The 18,361-nt window shown below is 37.9% G+C and overlaps 1 protein-coding gene across 2 annotated transcripts in view; it reads left to right on the top strand.

Moving 5' to 3' along the window:
• Nucleotides 1-18,361, top strand: part of RSBN1L (round spermatid basic protein 1 like) — a 47,223-nt gene that overhangs the window by 12,982 nt on the left and 15,880 nt on the right. The window contains exons 3-4 of one of the 2 annotated variants that reach the window (XM_041405349.1): nt 9,298-9,558; nt 9,877-9,941. In XM_041405349.1, the coding sequence (XP_041261283.1) occupies nt 9,298-9,558; nt 9,877-9,941 (326 nt within the window). Of the gene's footprint in view, nt 1-9,297; nt 9,942-18,361 lie in introns of both variants that reach the window. The other variant, XM_041405348.1, reaches the window with a different exon arrangement.

The following is an 18,361-nucleotide window of genomic DNA, read 5'->3' as shown; positions in this document are numbered from 1 at the left end:
TGCTTATTTGAGTAGACCAAATGCTTTTTTAATCTGTTATTTTCAGACTCTGCTTTTGAAGTTAGGAACAAATTCCTGATATGTTTTTCTGTTACCTTGTATACTGTAAGATTTAATATACAAACCAGAAAGTGAAACCCTCAAATTAAACCTTGAACTTCAGAATGCTCATAAGAGGTCAGAGGCACAGAGCCCTTTAATTACTACATCACATATTATACTCTACACACAAGTAACTGTATTAACAATGACAGCTTAAAACCTGTGTTGGTCAGATCTCAAAGTATTGCTTTGAACTTGAGGATTGTGTAAACTGGTGACTTCCTGTGAAAAGGGCAGGTGTGACTAGTCTTTGTTGAGCATGGAAGGAAGTTGATGGTTGAGATACTGGGCAACACATAACACAGTGGGGTTTTTATGCTTCTTTTGAGTAGCAGCCTTTTTTTACACTGGGTCCTATTTCTGTTGCCATTCAGCAGATGAGGTGCAATCTGCAAAGACAGCAAGTTGTCTTGCGCCAATCTAATAGATGATACCTAATGGGGCTGTTGAGCCTAAAATGGTCCTTTATTTTCAGGTTGAAGTGTATATGCCCAGGGACTGTGTTAGAAGACCTCTTTTGAGAAGCAGGATAGCTTATTTTCACAGCAACAGTGCTACAAGTGCATTAGATGCTTTACCTCTATTTTTTTTGACTTTTTATCACTCAAATATATTTTATGTTTTCTTTAAGGTGTTGGCTGTTAAGTGTTCTATAGAGGCTGTGTTTGGTTTGCCAGGATCCTGCAAAATTGACTCCTCTTGCAGGGAAAGAAGGGAGTGAGTCAGGGGAGCAGACAGTTATTTACAGCAGACAGATCATCTCCACAGGGTTTATATTCTGTTCAGAACGGCAGCTTGGTGTCTTCTGTGGGCCTCCAAAATCTGACTGGATGTGCTTGTATGTGCTGTGAGGTTTGTATAGCATTTCCTGAGCTGTCTTGCTGATCCAGCTTTACATCCTGGGCAGGAGAGAGCAGAGGCAGAACTTTTATGATGCAGCTTCTTGTATATATCAGTGGTCAGTGTCTCTATGACCTTTTCAATTACTAACTCTTTATCTTAGAGTGTCTTCTTCCTGTGTAACAAAAGTTAAACTTCAAGCCCTATTGTTTTGAGCTCAGGATTTACTGTGTGGGCTTTTGAACAAAGTTTTGGAATGAGTCTGCTTTCCATTTCTTCAGGCTTTTGTGGTTGTTTTTTCTATTTTTAGTGTGTGTGTTTAGAGACCGAGAGTACCGTGCCTAAAGTCAGCTTATTTCCTTCTTCTAGGTATTACATCTATATCTTGTTGTAAAATATTGCTCTGACCATCTGTTTGTGACTGCCTTGGGCTGAGGGGGTGGAGGTAACAGCCTACGTGACTTCAGACAGCTAAACTGGCTGTCCAAGGTCAGAGGTGACGAGTTGTAGAAGAGGTCAGTACTGAGGGACTGATGCCTTTTGAGGGAGAGCTGGTGCATAAGCCTAATTTTGGTGCTCTAAGCTGAATGTGGAAGAGTTTATTTATACTTGGAGGCTCTGGGTTGTGAGCTGTTCATCTGCCTAAACTTGGGTTGACATTCTGTTGAAAGCAGTGATAAAACTTGCCCATGTTGGAGAAGGACAATGCTTAAAAAGGGTTTCTCTGCTGTGCTTGAGGCTGCTAAAGGAAATGTGATTCTTTCAGAGAGCCTGATGGCTTTTTTATAAATTTAGAATTAAAAGTTTTTTTTTGTCATCCTTTGGCACTTAAAAGACGTATTCTCTGTAGATAAGGCTGTAGAATTGCCTCTCTGCTTTGTGGAGGAAGAGCTCAGTTTTCAGACAAAAACTGCTTGGCACATGCATTTTGTTAAAAATACAGAGGTTGTAAGTGATTTAAACTTACTTTTAAGAAAAATCTGCAATAGTTATTGCAAAAAATCTGCAAAAAATCTGTAAATAGTTATTTCTAGATATTGAGCATTTCATGTAAAATATTTGCACCAATGTGATGTGACAAAGTTACTGGAGGTTCTGAAAAAAGGGGGATGATTAATAGTCTTATTTGTAAACAGTCCCAGTTCTGTTTTTCGTTCTAGAAAAAAAGTCAGTCTTGTTTTTCTGATTATTTATATCTGAGCACAGCAACTGCTAAAATTGTAGTAGGAGAAATTCTTAGTGTCAGTTTCTGCAAGATTAAATGCCTTGGTTTATTGAATGCCAAAATTCAGGAAAGAACTGAAAATGAATATTTTATTTGCTGGTATGAACATACCTAAATCCAAATTGTTAGAATCCAATTCTAAAGATTTTTTTAAATTATTATTCTGGAAGAAATTACATTTAATTGTACATTTTTATGAACCTTTCAATTTTTAACAGATGGGTTTTTTACATGAGTAATTATAAAATCAGTATATTGAACATGAGACATGAGTCTTCATGTATCTTTAAGGGAAATGTTCCAGTATTAGTATGCAATGCACTTTAGTTGAGGGAATGACTGAGATAAGACTGAGATAAGACTGCAGGGCGCACAATCCACCACACGGGTTTGTTTTATACTGAGTTTGTTTCACAGTCCTTATGCACCAGGTTACCAACTTTTACCAATAGTGTATACGGGTAGAGGGTAACACACAGATGTCAAATGAGATGGAGCAAGTGGCAGCTGGAGGGAGAGCTATGCTGGAAAATTTTCTGCTGGAGCTGGGATCTGGAGCTTGAAGCAAAGACTTCTGTACATCAAAATGAAAATGTTAAATTTTGGTGGCTAGGCTCTCCTAAAGTAAGGAGGCAAAAACCGATTTTAGTTACTGGCTGCTGTTAAAAGTGTTTATGCCTTCCTGCTGCTAGCTGTCAGCTAAAACACTGTGGGAAACAAAGAGTTAAATGTTACTGATTTTTGGCTTTTGTTTTGAAATGTCTTAAGTCCCCCTCTAATAATTCTGGCTGTGACCTCAAAGTTGAGAAACATCTGCTCTGGTTCTGAATAAAGTGTTCAACTTCATGGTCTCTGCTTATCTAAAATTTCAGATGAAATGATCAAGCACAACAAATGGACAAAATGCAACATAAAATAAATTTCAGGTAATGTCTGACTTCTTGCAAAAACTTACATTTGGAAGGTATGTGTAATTAGACAGATAAAGCAGATATTAGGCTGTCTAGCATCAGTTTTAATTACGAGTATGTGTCATCTTGTAATAATAGAGCCTTGGCTTATTTGCATAAAATTTGAACAGTTTTGAGTATCAGTCCTTAGTACTAAGTCCCATGTCACTAACAGTGACAGGTATAGTATGGCACCACAAAAAACAAGATGTGCTGAGTTACCTTGACAGATCTACCAGTCCTATAGATGTGTGTGTGGGCAAGAATTATTTTTCTGCTTATGGTACATAAGGCTTGTTGCCTAGAAGATGGCTAAAAGTTACTTAGCATTAGTTCTGATACTGCTGAGTATGTGCATGCATGAACAGAATGAGCATATCTTCCATTCTTCTCATTTCTTTATTGATACGGTGCAAATTTTGTAGCTCTATCCTTGTGCTAAGCCAAATAAGAGCAGAAGCTGTTCTTCTATTTTTTCATAGTAAAGTGTGAGCTCAGTCTACTTTTTAACAACAGGTCAGAAGTGAAAGTTCCTGTAAATGTGGATGCTGAGAGTTTTTTTATCTACTCCCTGTCCCTGTTATTTCTCATTGTTGCAGTCCTAGGGCAGTGAGTCACATTAAATGAAATGTTTTCAATATGACTGAAAATAGTTAACTTTTGTCTCGTGTTTCCAAACCATGTGGTGGAAAAAGCTTTTTGTTTATGGGTTTAGTTCCTGTTCTGTCTAAATGGATCTCAGGACACATGGAGACAAACATACCATGCGCTTCAAAATGTGTGAAATTCGATTCCAAGAGTTGTATGTATATGTATGTATGTATGTACACACATGTACATATGTATATGTATGTATGTACACTGTGTGTGCTGGTGAAGACTCCCTGAAATACCTGTCTTGAAAGTTTTGGGTTGCCAGTGTGTGCCTCAGCAGTAAGAGGTGAATCCAGTTTGCTTGTTTCAGTACTGCACTGCTGTTCCCAAATCTGACTTAAAACGAAGTATTTTGGATATCTCACCCTTGTGTTGGGATCTTTATTTAAACTTTTGGATTGCTTATTTATGTTTTCACCAAATTCTGTACGTCTGCTCTGGAGCAACTTGATTACTGTCCTAGAGAGATGTGGAAAGCTGCTCTTCTTTTTTGGTGTCCTTTAGTGAAGTGTCAAAGCAGTGTTACTGGTTTTGGAAGAAGCAGCTAATTTTACTTTAAAGTACTTTGATATATGCAGCAGAGGAGTGACTGAGTCTGTTTCTACTCCTCTCTACAGCTAGTGCAGAAGAAGAAAAAGAAGAAAGTATTTATTGGGCATTGCTGATAGCACTTCTAGTATTCCAGCAAGCTGACTCTTTTTGCTCTTAAGTATTTGCAGCTTCTGAGCAGCTTTAACCATCTACTTCAGAGTGCATCTTTGAAATTCATCAGAGCAGAAACCTTAGGCTAGAAACATGCTTCCTTCTCTATCTGTCACATTATATTCAAGCTTTACTGAGTAGATTCTATTTACTTCTAGAAATTATACTAAAATAGTTGTAAATAAGTATTCTAAAATTGGGTGTATACAGGTGTCAAAGCAGTGTGGAGACCATGCACCACCCACACATTGTAAGAGGATGGATGGAGGAAATTTAGTCTGATCTCTATTACAGATAAATGAACTAAAAGGTAAATTTTATAACTAGTTTGTTAAATTTAAAAGTTCAGGTATTCAGGTTGCAAAAATTCTTATTAAGGTTTCCTAGGAAATTAATCCTGTGTTATAAATGCACTGTTGGGTGAAGTGGTGGGACATTTTTAACCTGTAAAAATTCAGCTTTGTTCAGTGCTGGGGTGGATGGAGAAGGTGTGGGGGACAGGCTAGCTGGGCAGACCTGTGCTGTAACCAGTTCACTGATCTGGCAGCAGAGTGAATAGCTTTGCTGAGCCGTTGAGTTACTGTGCAGCTGATGAGCAGCAGTGCTGCAGGGCTGTGTGCCAGGAGCAGTGACAGAGGAGAGTGGGGGGTTGGATCATCTGACAGTGAGTTTATACATTGCTCAGCTCTGTCATATCCATTAGAAGGCTGAATAATTAAGTGTCACATTTTTTCAGTCTTCCAGTATAAAATTTAATTTTAAAATGTTTTTTTCTTTGCAATGTGGGGTATATGAAGTATCTATACAAATAATTTTCTGTATGTATGTCATTTGCTGCTCGTGGGGAAATGGAGTTTTTAGCAGAATTTGTGTATGCAGTAGGAAAAGGCTGTGTGAATTTTAAAAAGGCTCAAAACAACTAAGCAGTTTTTGAAGTTGTGTTACCTAATTCCTGCTTGAAGTGGTTTTAGAGATCTAAGTTTCTCTTGTTGGTATGCATGTTTTTTTTCAAAGTGTTTAATTCTAGTAATGTTTTGAAAAAAGCCCATTTAAAATCCTTTTTATCTTATGATTTCTGTGTTTTAAGGCTTTTTTCTGCTTCAGTGGCATCAGTAGTTCAGAATTGAAGACGGGATTGATGTTTTGTCTCCCAAGGATAGACACTTGCCATTTTTCTCTTGTTCAGTTGCAAGTAGCAGTTCAGGGGGCCCTGCTACTTTCCATCATACATCTTCTGGTGTTTTTTTTTTTTGTTATACAGCCTTTTGTTCTTTCAGTGATTGTCGCTCTCTTGGTTTCCAAGTGTTTCATAATTAAAACTGATTTCAGTTCCATCCTTCTTGTATATAGAGATCAAAAAAAATCAGTGGAAGAGAGCTGTGCACTGAAGTGAGGGGCTGTGGGCAGATATTTATTTTGCTCCAAATTGTGTGCATCATTTTTGCAGCTTTGTGTGATGAGAAAGTGTGCAATGATGAATTGTAATACTTGATATGTATGTAAATGGCATAACCTTTTTATCTTGTGTTCAGAAGTAAAAGCAGTCTGTAGTAAAATCAATGTATCTAAAGCTGAGTGGAAAATTTCTTTTATATACCCAAAAAAGAATTATTTTTATCTGGTTAAAAACTTTTATGTCTTCTGAAGGTTTCATACAGATGGTGTGAAAACAGAGGGAATTATAAATGTTCTTCATTAAAAAATGTCTTAGTGTAGTTCCTTCTAAGGTTTTAAGTGCTTCCATAGATGTATACCAAGTTGAATAAGAAGTACTTTTACAACTCATGTTGAAGACAAACCCTTTTTGGATATGTTCACATGGACTTTGTGTAATTTGAGACTGATTTACATTCCATCTTTGTTGTTTCTGTCTTAAAGACACCACTGCTTTCATGACCATGGCTGTGCTCTTTTGAGTGCTGGTCACTGATGATTAGAAAAAATCAACTATTTCAGTTGGAAGGGCCTACAGTGATCAACTGTTCAACTGCCTGACCACCTCAGGGCTGACCAAGAGTTAAACCGTGCCGTTAAGGGCATTGTCCAAATTCCCCTTAAACAATGACTGCCACAGGGCATTGACCACCTCTCTAAGGAAGCCTGCTTTGTTGTTTAATAGTGGAATTGTTTGTTTGGTTAGTTTTTTAAAATTTTATTGCATGGCTGCATCCTTGAAATACATGAAGTGATGAATTTAAGAAGTTGCCACCAGATACTACAGGAGCAGTTGAATGAAATTGATTGTTAGTAAAACTTCTCAGAAGATAAAATCAAAAGGAATGGGACAGGTTGAGAGGGGAAATCGGATCATCTTCCTTCTTGTACTTTAGGAATGGAAGTCAGTGGTTTTTATTGTTTTGCATAAATGCAGATTCATACCCATCTATTATATAAGTACTTTACATTTCAGCTAGCAATGATGTAATATAATTTAGTAGCTGGATGTTCAGCAAGAACATACAGATGCTGATTTTCATGCTCATGTAGGAGAGAGCAATTTGGCTCTTACTGCAGCAAATAGCTTCTTGCTTTGAAGTTTGTTGCCATTTATATTACTCTGATTGAACTCCAGTAAATATAAATTTCCATCCTTTTGTGCCATGCATAATGTCTCAGATCTGAGTGACTAGTTTGAATAAAAATCTTATCTCCATTTGAAAAAAATGCATCACCCCTGCATCACCTCACTCCAGCATTTGGTGCTACAGTTCCATAGTTTGTATATTCAAACTAATATAATATCTACAGAATGCTTGACTTCTTTGTGAAATCTATCAGCATAGCAAAAAATTTTCATATGTAAAGTGAAACAATTTTAAAATGCTAAGTTAAACCATTATTAAGAGTTTGCAATACCTGTATACTTGTGGATGCTTCTTTGCAGTGGTATATTCCTGCAGTCAGGAGGAGGGGAAAAATGTCTGAGTCTGTATTTTGAGGTTTGTATTGAGATTGCGAAGCTTGCAATATGTAACTTCCCACTGTCATAAACCATTTCTTTGTTTTTATTTCCCACTGACTGGAGCTGGTGCCATAATGACACAATTACAATATCCCAAAATGTAGCTGATTTTTCCAGGTAATGACATTACAGACAAGGACCCTGCCACCCTGAATGAACTATTTTCAAGATTGCTCTAGGGTTGAGGTACTTAGTTGTTGAACATCTGTTGCTGCTCTTCCTGGTCTTTTCCTGCCCCCTAGATTTAAAGATTCTGGTGACAGAAAGAGGATGTTAGCAAAGAAGTGGTGAATATTGCATCTACCAGATGAATATCTGTATATTATATCTGAATAATATATCCAAATAACAGTCCTGTTGCTGAGGTTTGATGCTGGGTTTACATTAAATTTAGCCTAAGAAAGGACAGACTTCCATGGAGATACTCTGCCTTTTGGCAGTTGAACTTAGTTAGCTGAAAGCGAAATTGAGTTCCGAGGCTGTGCAGTGTTAAATCTGATTCTGAGTGAAGGGAGTCTTTGTAGTTATTAACTGTGTAGATTAGGTTAAGAAATCCTAGAATCTGTTTCCTTGTTTGGGCTAAATAAGAAATGAGGTGACCTCAGGCACTTCTCATTCCCCTCCCTGTGAGAAAACAGAATCCAGTGAGATAACTAAATCTGCCTCCACTTCAAGGATCCCAGAAGTATTTAACTGCTGTCACAAACCTCAGGAGACTCAGACCCAAGTGTCTCAATTGCTTCTTCTCTGTTCCAGTATCTGCATCTTCCATGTGCAAGCTCTTAATCGTCAGCAAGAATTTGTCATTCCATGTACCAACAGTTGTGGTCTCACTTTTCTTTTTTTTAAAGGACTCTTGTTAAGTTTCTTGGGTGGAGGATTGCAAGGTGAAAATAGTCTACTGCAACATAGTAATAGAGACTGGCTGACAATTTCTAAACCTCAAAGCTTGTGTGTTTGAACATGTTGCTTTTGAATTGCTGGTGTGAATATAAATTTGTGCTGAAACATACCCACTAACTTTGTTTTACGATGTGCTAAATCATTTTGACTGCTTGCTCTTAGGGCAGTGTACTGCTAGAAGTTTTTTGGCTACCACTTCTATGACTTGCAAAAAAAAACCCCTCACTTCTTTAAAACAAGTGAGAACATTTACCTTGGGAGTCACTTGAATGTGCTATCCCCAAATGAGTAATTTCTGCCTTTAGGACATTTTGGACATGTAGGACAGTTTGTTTTCACCTCAGCTTGTGTATTATGTGAACTTGAAGCTAGTTTCTTTTTTGTGAGCTTTTTCTTTAATGTGTCTTTTAATTTTATTCATGTTATAATATGTATGGGATGAGTTTTTAGATGTTCCCACATGTTCTTCAGCAAAGTTTGTCTAGTTGTGAAAGAGTGTGAAAGATGTGAAGAAGCCCATCAGACAAGGTCAGTGCTGGCAGTGGCATCTCGTGGGCAGCTTGCTGCTGTTCATATCCACGGATGGTTTGTAGGCCCCTTTTTTCGGCACTGTTGGACAGCTGTGCTGTGATGTCTCTGGACTTCATGGGACAGCAACTGCTAATGACCAGCTCAAGGGAATGATGAACTGCAGCTCATCCTGAAAGCAGCTTTGGGAAACTTGGGTTATTGTGATGTCTTTCCCTTGTTGTCTCAGCTTATTTATCAGATGCAATGTGACCGTGGCAGGTGTCTCTTACCCTCCTCCCTTTTGGTAACATATACATTGTGACCCTTGCTTTTGGTCTCTGGTCTTTGTGTGCCATGGTGAGGGTTTTGGTGACTTTGAATCCCAATCTTTAAATATATATTTTGTATAAAAATTTCCTTAAGAGATTTTTTTTTTAAACTCTCAACAGGTGGGAAGGAGAAACCAAAAACCAATGCAGAAGAGCTACAGATTAAAAAAGTTAAGAAGAAAAAGAAAAAGAAACATAAAGAGAATGAGAAGAGGAAGCGTCCAAAAATGTACAGCAAATCTATTCAGACCATCTGCTCAGGATTGGTTTCTGATATTGAGGATCAGGAAGCCAAAGGCATCATAGATGATCATCTTAAGGATTTCAATGGGAAAAATATGGATCCCAAGAAGGACTGTGAGTCCAAGATACCAGAGAACAGTGAGTTTCCATTTGTCTCGTTAAAGGAGCCACGGGTTCAAAATAAACTCAAAAGGTTGGACACATTGGAGTTCAAACAGCTGATTCATATTGAGCACCAGCCTAACGGAGGTGCATCAGTTATCCATGCCTACAGTAATGAACTCTCCCACTTGTCTCCTGTGGAGATGGAGAGATTTGCAGAAGAGTTTGTGGGTCTGGTTTTTAGTGAAAATGAAAACTGTGCAGCTTACTATGTAATGGGTATTGTTCATGGGGCAGCTACTTATTTACCTGACTTTTTAGACTACTTTTCGTTTAATTTTCCCAATTCACCAGTGAAAATGGAGATTTTGGGAAAGAAAGATATAGAGACAACGACTATGTCAAATTTTCATGCTCAGGTAAGAGGTTATGCATTTTACTTTCTAAAGTCATATAATGGTTTCAAACAACTGTGAAGGGGTTTTTTTTAGAATAGTTGCTATTAGCTCTGCTATGTGGATGACACAGAAGACTAGAAACAAGGGATTTCTTTAATAAGTCAGTTCTGCGTTATTGAAGATGAGACGGAGACATAAAATTGTTAACTGAGACATGAGATTGGATTTTTGGTGGGAGGGCAAGTGTTTGCATGCTTGTGTGTGTAGGTTTCTTTGGATTTGTTTCTGTAGCTGAAGATTAATCATGAGTTTTGGAGGGTTAAAATGGTTTAGCTATGGCTTTCTGGGTGTCTGAACAGTAGTATGTCTGTATGAACTCTGTCATAAAACTGAAATGCTTTAATACAGTGTTACACGTGAAATCTGGATAGGGCACAGTCAAATTAGCTGCATTTGTAGTTTAGGTTCTCTAAATCCATCCTCACAGAAGAGCTTGGGGTTTAATGTGGCTGTGGATTTGGTCCTTATCCCTTTGCATTTCTCCTCACTTGGCTGGATTCTCTGGAAAGCTCTTAAATTAAACAGTAGAATGACTGGCAGATTTTGAGTATTTTATTTAAAATTTTTTTGAGAGAAATGACAGTATACTCTCTAAACAACAGCTGTTGATTAAACATTACCTCTGCTGTTTATTAACTGGCTGTAGAAAATACATTTCTGTTGTACAGAAATAAATTATAGCACTGGTTTTCAGGAAAAAAATCTGTGTGATTTTCACTTTGATGATGAGGTTATTGCAAAAAGCCCCTACAGTGACTATGAAACAATTTGTGCAGAAACTCAATCCTGTTATTTCTATCAACTTTATCTCACAATTACCCTTTTAACTCCCATGTTTGTGAACATAGATGTTATATGGATCAGCTTTAAACTATTTAATCTTCACTTTGGAGATGATTAGAAAGAGTTCAAGTATAAGTTACACTGTCATATTTTTCATTAGAAACATGACTTTTTTCCCCTGTGGCTGCATAAACATTTGCATAGAACACTTGCATGTATTGGCAAATTTCAGGTGTGTATTATCCACAAGGATATGCAGAACTAAAATGTTGCTGCAAGAGAACATTAGCAGTGCTGGCTGAGAAAATACCTACTGCTGTGGAATAATATTCTGTAAAATACAGTCACTGTTTTCTTGTGTATGTAAACTGAATCACTAATAATTAAAATCACGGAACATATGATGGGCAGCTCTCCAGAGCTTCTCTTTGGCCATTTTATATAAGAAAAGCTGGATCTGTCCTTGTAAGTATGTTCCTTAAATCCAGCTGGTTCTCTTGAGTGGCATTACACAGACATAGCTGTGTGCTAGTGCCTGCCCTAAAGAAATAGTTAAGAAAAGCCCAAATTTTATTGTTGTGAATTACAATAGAATTATTTTACTAGAAGGATAGATTAAATTGTTATTACAATGGTAACATCAGCATCTGTAGTTAAACCAGTCCTGTGTTCTTTGGGGTTGAGATCATAATTCCTCATTTTTGTGTAAGTGAAGGAGGAACAGAGAGAGACTGTGCTAATGAAAGAAGCTGAACTGTATTATTACAGCATTCAACTGGTCAGCTCCATGGTCTAAGCTGTATTTTACTTGGCTGGAGGTTTAGTTCTGGTGTCGTCTTTTCCTTTGTGTTCCCTCATTTTTTTCCTTAGTTTTCATGGCATTTTATTCCTTCTCAGTTTGGTTTCTTGACAGAAAATGCTTGGCTTCTTGTATTTTTGCTAACTAAGGGGTAGAGGGTGTATAAATAACGTGTACATGCACACATCAGACTTCAGTTGTCTTCTGTGCAGCATTCTTGTTTCCTGGAATATTTAAATCAATATCTTGGTTGCCTAGTTATTGATTCTAATTTTCCTTATGGTTTTCTTATTTCTGTTTTATTTTGGTTTTTTCTTTTTAATGTGGTCTGCTACAGTTAAAATATTTTGTTAGCTTTGTATCCTCCTTTTTGACATGTTACATTTTGTGCAGATTGAGAACATTATCCTGTCTCACTAAGTTCTTTGTGAATCTTTTAAAGGGTTCTAATATCTTGTTGCAGTATATTTTGATGAGACTTTAAATGTATTTGGTTTTCTGTTCCTGTATTTCCCCAGCTTTGTGCTGTGGTGTTCCTTGTCCTGGGCAGCCTGAGCAATGTCTAGCAGCTGTTGTACAGCCGTAGTTGAGGAAGGATTTATTTTCTGAGGTCTAAGTAGGAAATTGATTTTTATCAAGTCTTCTTTGAGTATGTATCTTGAACTTCATCCGCTTTAAGAAACTTGGGTATTCCTTTGCTAATTTTAATTAAAACACTGAAATGAAGCTCACTTTGGTACAAGAGGTTCTTTGGTGGTTTCTCAGAGCTCATGTAGCACATGTAATTAATCTGACAAATGTAAGTATTTAAAAAGATCAAGAAAAGTATTATAAAAAGGAGAATGAAGGTTGAGCTAAGCCTGAAATGGAAAGTGTTATAGAGTGTTGTATCAATTTTTGTTTTTCAAGTTGATCCTTTTGTTACTACTCAAACTTCCACCGCCTGTTTTGTGACAGATGTGGGTTTGTGATTTTTTGGTTTTAAGTAATGCATATTTCTAAGTCATCAAGTTCCGTGACAAGAGTCAGATTGCACAGTAAATTCTGTTGCTCAGGTCTAATTGGAGTCCTCCTAAGTTTACCTGGAAAGTCTGCATCTCTCAAGTAATTACTTCGTTTTCACAACTGTAGAGTTGAAAACGAACTCCTTTCAGCTTGCTTCCCAATACAGCTGTGTCAGATAAGAGTAATGTAATTTTACTTGTTAGAAGATAAGGAACACAGATTTGTGAGAATATTTACAGCAGATGCAGGAGAGAGGAATTTGAAACTGGCCCTTTCTAATGAGAATTAGCTTTTACATTTTGCAGGGAGAAGAACTGGGGAGTTTTTCATCATCCAGCTTGGGCCTATGCCTGAGTACTCCTTAAAATTTTTTTGCATTAGTGTAACAGCTCTTTCTGAACTGACTGCAAGGCTTAGTCAGATAGTTTCTGTAACTGGGCAAAATGAAGTTAGTCTGGATATCCTTGCAGCCACTAAGTTAGTCCTTCAGGTGGTGAAAAATTGTCTTGTAGCTCCATCTTCCTTGGGCTCTGATTTGTGTAGATGGCAACAGCTGCATCAGTTACCTGATAGCCATGGATCTTGTCAGGTTCTTATGAGGATTTTAAAGAACGTAAATAATCAGCTTTTGCCACCTACTTGCAGCTCACATCACTTCACTTAAGCTATTTAGTGCTGTTGAGACAAATGTTAATATTTTGAACTTTTTATTTTTTTCCTTGGGCTGGGCAAGTGTAAGTTTTTATTGCTGTGCTGAAACCCCAAAGCTCACAGTTGATGTTTAACAATGCTTAGTGCATTGGTTTTACTGTCTTGCGTCAGAGGCATCTTAGTAGTGCAGATGAAGTAAAATGCTGCACAGCACCAGACAATTCTTCTGCTGCCAAACAAGATGGACTGTTTAAAGCAGTATTTGACAAGTCCTTGTCTGATGTGTTTGTGGGAGATCTCAAGATAATTCCACGCTTTCCAAAGAAATCCTTTGTAAAATCATTTTTTCCTTGTTTGACCTCTTATCCTTTTATTCTGATCTTTAGTGGAGAAGACAAACAGTTTATCCTTTTCATTCAGCTTTCTCTAGATTTGAAAATTGCTTAATAGCTTCTTTTTTCCACGCTTCCTAGATCAAGTAATTTGACTTGATTTCAGTCTGTGATTGCATGTTATATACCCTTATTAGTTTTAGTGATCTCCCCTTATGTTCAATTCAGTTGTCCATATTTTTTTCATAATATATGATACTAAAAATTGACAGTGTCTGCCTGGCGTATTGATGTCAAAGACTGAGAAGATTGCTGCAAGTGTCATGCAAATTATTGCTCTTATGTCTATTTCTTCCTTTTTCAGAGCAGTTTGTGGTCTGCTCTTGCAGCAGTTTCTGCTAATTGAGTTGCTCTCCTTCTCAGGTTCATGCAGTTCATCAAATATGTATGTGAGTGTGGTTCTTGCTTTTGTTTAAACTGAATTATATCCTTTGCATTCAGACCCCCTCTCCAGTTTCAAGCTTTGTTAATTTTGATCCTTTCCTGTGACTTGCAGTGTTGTGATACCTGTGAGTTTTATGAGAATACACTGCCTTCAAAGGAAGGATCCTTGCTGCCTGCCTCAAAATTAGATAGTTGTGTGAGCACAGACTAAACTGCCCGCAGTTTGCTCTTATTAGTTTGCTCTTATGTTTCTGTAGCAGTTTTTAGAATATAGTGGAAATGTCGAACTTGTTCTCTTTCTATTTGAAGCCATTCCACCTTGTTCTGTCCCTACATGTCCTTGTACACTGTCCCTCTCCAGTTCTCTTGCAGTCCCCTTTAGGTACTTGAAGGTTGCTCTAAGATCTCCCTGGAGCCTCTTCCCCAGGCTGAACAACTCCAATCTGTCTGTGAAGAGCCTGTCTCACATAGGAGAGTTGCTTCAGCCCTCTCATCATCTTCATGGCCTTCCTCGGGACTTGCTCCAACAGGTTGATGCTCTTCCTGTTCTGGGACCCCAGGCTGGCTGCAGCACTGCAGTGGGCTCTCAGCAGAGCAGAGGGGCAGAATGCCCTCCCTTGCCCTGCTGCCCACACTGCTGGGCTGGCAGCCCAAAATACATTTGGCTTTCTGGGCTGCAGGTGCACATTGCTGGGTCAAGTTCAGCCTCTCAGCCAGCAGCACCTCCCAGTCTTTCTCCTCAGGGCTGCTCTCAGTTGATTCTCCATGCTGCATTTGTGCTCTGCATGTGGGATTGTCCCAACCCACATGCAGTGCCTTGCACTTGGCCTTGTTGAACTTCATTGAAGTTCACAAGGCCTGTCTTTCCAGCCTCTGGATGGCATCCCTTCCTTCCCTTGTGTCAACTGCACCACACAGCTTACAGTTCTCATTGATTTATTAAAGCTTTGTCTTGTTTTACCTTGCTGCCTTTGTGCTGTAGGTATGAGAGCATGCACATCATTCAGCCTGCTCACTTTAGGGAAGGTCACTATTAACGGTACAATTAGACAAATGTGTGCAATTAGACAAATGGCCAGAGCCAATCTAAAGAAGATTTTCTGCCAAAAGAAAATGTCCTCATTCCTTCTTTCCTCCCAGTTGCGTCTTCTCGTGCCAAGATGTGGTGCTTCTTGAACTGGTGGAGTTTGTTTCATTAATCCAGCAGAACTACTTAAAGACTCTTGAGTGACTGGTTTTATTACTGAGTTGGCAAATTACATTGTTTAAATGTGTCAAAGGTAGCTCAAGGATGACTGTGGGTCTACACAATCAGCCCCATTCCATAACAACAGGCAATTGCATCTTCAGAGAAACAATTTTTGTTGATTTTATTCCCGGTTTGGAATAAATTCGTGTTGCCATGCTAGCTGTAATAGACACTGAATAGTCAGATATTAATGATTAAATATTTTGGAGGAAGACCTGTGGTAGTAGTGATTAGTTCATGTTTGTGGTGTGACTTTATGTGAGGGGTCGTCCTCACTTTTTCAGGTTCTGCACACAGAGCTTGTTCCCCTTTTCTTTTATCCTCTCAATATTATCTTTTGCTTGCTGTCCTCCTTGTTTGTCTCTTCAACATTTCTTTTGCAAACAGGTTTTTGCTGTTTCGTTCTTTAATAATTTGTGAAATCCTGGTTGAAATCATTAGTTCCTTTAGTATTGGAGGGGAATTGCTGAAAATATTTTTAAAAGAAATCTCAATTGTTTAGTGCTTCATTTCCTTATCATTAAAGATTTGTGCAGTATCTATTTCCATATATTGTTATTTTCCTGTGTTTTAGAGAGAATTCTTTTATATTGGAACTGTGTATTTTCAGTTGTGTTTCACTAGTTTTCACTAGAACTTTGTTTTCAATAGAATTTGCTTCTTGCTTTTAAGCTGATCAAATCTTGAGATTGTATTTCCAGAAATTTTCAGTTGGGAAAAACTGTTTGTTGACAATTGAGTAATACCAGAACTGTCAAGACATACCAAAACCTTGACCTAAAAAAGGGAAAAAAAAGTGAAGGAAGGAGTATGAAGTACACGTGGTTTAATGGTAAAAAGCAGCCAAACAGATTAAGGAGTATTTGTAAAATCAGAGCAATTTTGATGAGTATTTGTTCAGTTTTGGCTCCCATTTGAAACTGGAAGTATAAAGAAGCATTTAAGGATTTGAATGAAGTTGGCAAGGAACAGAACACTCGGGCACTTCATTGAAATGTACCAAGTTAGCAGGAATGGAAATGGTCTCTTCATGACTGCAGTGTTTGAGATTAACACTGACTCTGGAATTAGATATTTTCTGTTCTGAGATACCAGTGTGTAAGTGCATTGCTGGTGCACTTCTGTAGCAAAACCCTCAATGTCCTTGCATATTCTTAGGTGGTGTAATGTTTTTGGCTTTTGTTCTTGGTCTTTGGTGGGACTTCATGGGTTTCTTGAAATTGAGTTCAGTTGGTGGATCATTTTGTTTGCTTATTGTTGTTGTTTCAAATAAGAAAAAAAAACCTTCCCCACCTAAACCCCACAACAACCCACACCATACTATATTAAAAACAGGAATTCAGTTATGTGCCCCAGTTTACATTTTTTAAATTCCTCTCTTGAAATGCATGTTTTCTCTGGATTGTTCCCTGCACTTTATGACTTATTCAAACAAAATCTGTAACATGTAGTGTCTAAAATGTTTCCATTCATAGGATGATATTGCTTAAATGTGTTTTGTGTGTGTGTGTATATATATATATTTTCTTTTGTATTTGGTTTTCAGATTCTTGTCAGACACCAAAATGTTTCTGTCAAAACATTTGCTATTGCATTAAAAAATCAGTTGAGGCCGTGCGAGTCACAGAAGCAGATAATTCTCAAGTTTTACTAATTGTGGATTCAGTGGTGGTTTAACTGTGACAGTTTTCCATTATTGTGGTGCAAGAGAATGGCACAGTCTCCTTTTGTGTGTTTTTAGGTGCACATGTAAGCTACATGAGAAGAAAGAAGTTAGAATGTTGTATTTATTATTTTATGTTTCTACCTCTTTTACCTGTCCATGGTATTATACTGCATGTATTTGGTGATTTGTGTGTATTCATTCCTGACCACGTGCTAGAAGAGCAGCATGTCTTTGATTTCTCCTTTTATTATGGATTTAAATTGTTCCAGTTTTGAGCAAGTCTGTAAAATTCTAAAAACTTAGCAACGTTCTAAGCTGTGAAATTGCATCTGGGAAGATTGTTTTATAGAAGTTGTATATATATGTATATATCTAAAATACTTCATATATGTAGTACTGTATTAGCAGTCAGTGCATAATTTAATGTAGAATTTGGTAAGTAATGGTTTTAGTACATCAGTATTATTTTTGTGAGTTTAGAAATACATAGAATAATCTATTTCTCTTCCTGTGAACAAACCAGCCAAAGGATATTGACAGTAAAAGGAGGGGAAAATGTTGCTGTTATCTAATATGCCATAGGTTATATTTGTTTGGTTGTTGTCTTTATTAGGGTTAATTTTGTTTGTTGTTGGTCAGACATCAGTGGGAGATTTGGTGTTTTCAGACTATTACTTAGTAGCAGTCTAAGTTGGGAGTGAGTGAAAATTAGCTCCTCACTAAGAACAACCTCACCTTTTTATGCATGCTTTTCTAAGCCTTTAGCCTAACCTAAGATAATGTAGTTCAAGCATGAACCTCCTCTCTAAGACTAGAGCTTAGGATGCTACAACCCAGTTCATGGAAGAGATGAGGTAGGAGTTGCTTTTCTCTTCCCCACAGTTGCTTCATCTTTCAAACTCTCATGTTCCTTCTGGTCAAGCATTAGTATTTATGGCTTGCGTCTTTATATATATTTTTATTATTTTATAAAACAGGAGAAATTTTTTAGGTAATTCCTGGATTAAATTCAGATCAGTTCCCTAGGCTTGCTTCCTGTCCATCTTCAGAGGACCTCATGCTATCAGAAAAGAAGGGAAAAGAGAGCAAATCTTCCTCTTTGATCACCACCATGGATTTATTTCCTGCTTGTACTGGGTCCAGATGGGTTAATTTTCTTTGTGGATTGTGTTTTGGGTTCGTGACTAAAGCTGTTGGTAACACACTGCTGTTTTGGCTATTGCTGAGCATCACTGGCAGTGTCACCCCCCTGGTGAGTAGGCTGGGGTGGGCAAGAAGCTGGGAGGGGACATGGTTGGGACAGCTGGTCCCTGTTGACTGTGAGATATTCTGTGCTGTAGAACATCATGCTCAGCAAAAAAACCTGAGGGGACTGATGGGTTGGCTGGAAGATGCCAATTGCTTGGGACTGCTGGGCATCAGTCTGCTTGTGGGAGTTGGGGAGTGGTGGAG

Source organism: Onychostruthus taczanowskii, unplaced genomic scaffold, assembly GCF_017590055.1.
Source record: "Onychostruthus taczanowskii isolate IOZ18803 unplaced genomic scaffold, ASM1759005v1 scaffold23, whole genome shotgun sequence".
Taxonomy (NCBI): domain Eukaryota; kingdom Metazoa; phylum Chordata; class Aves; order Passeriformes; family Passeridae; genus Onychostruthus; species Onychostruthus taczanowskii.
This window is presented reverse-complemented; position numbering and strand designations above follow the sequence as displayed.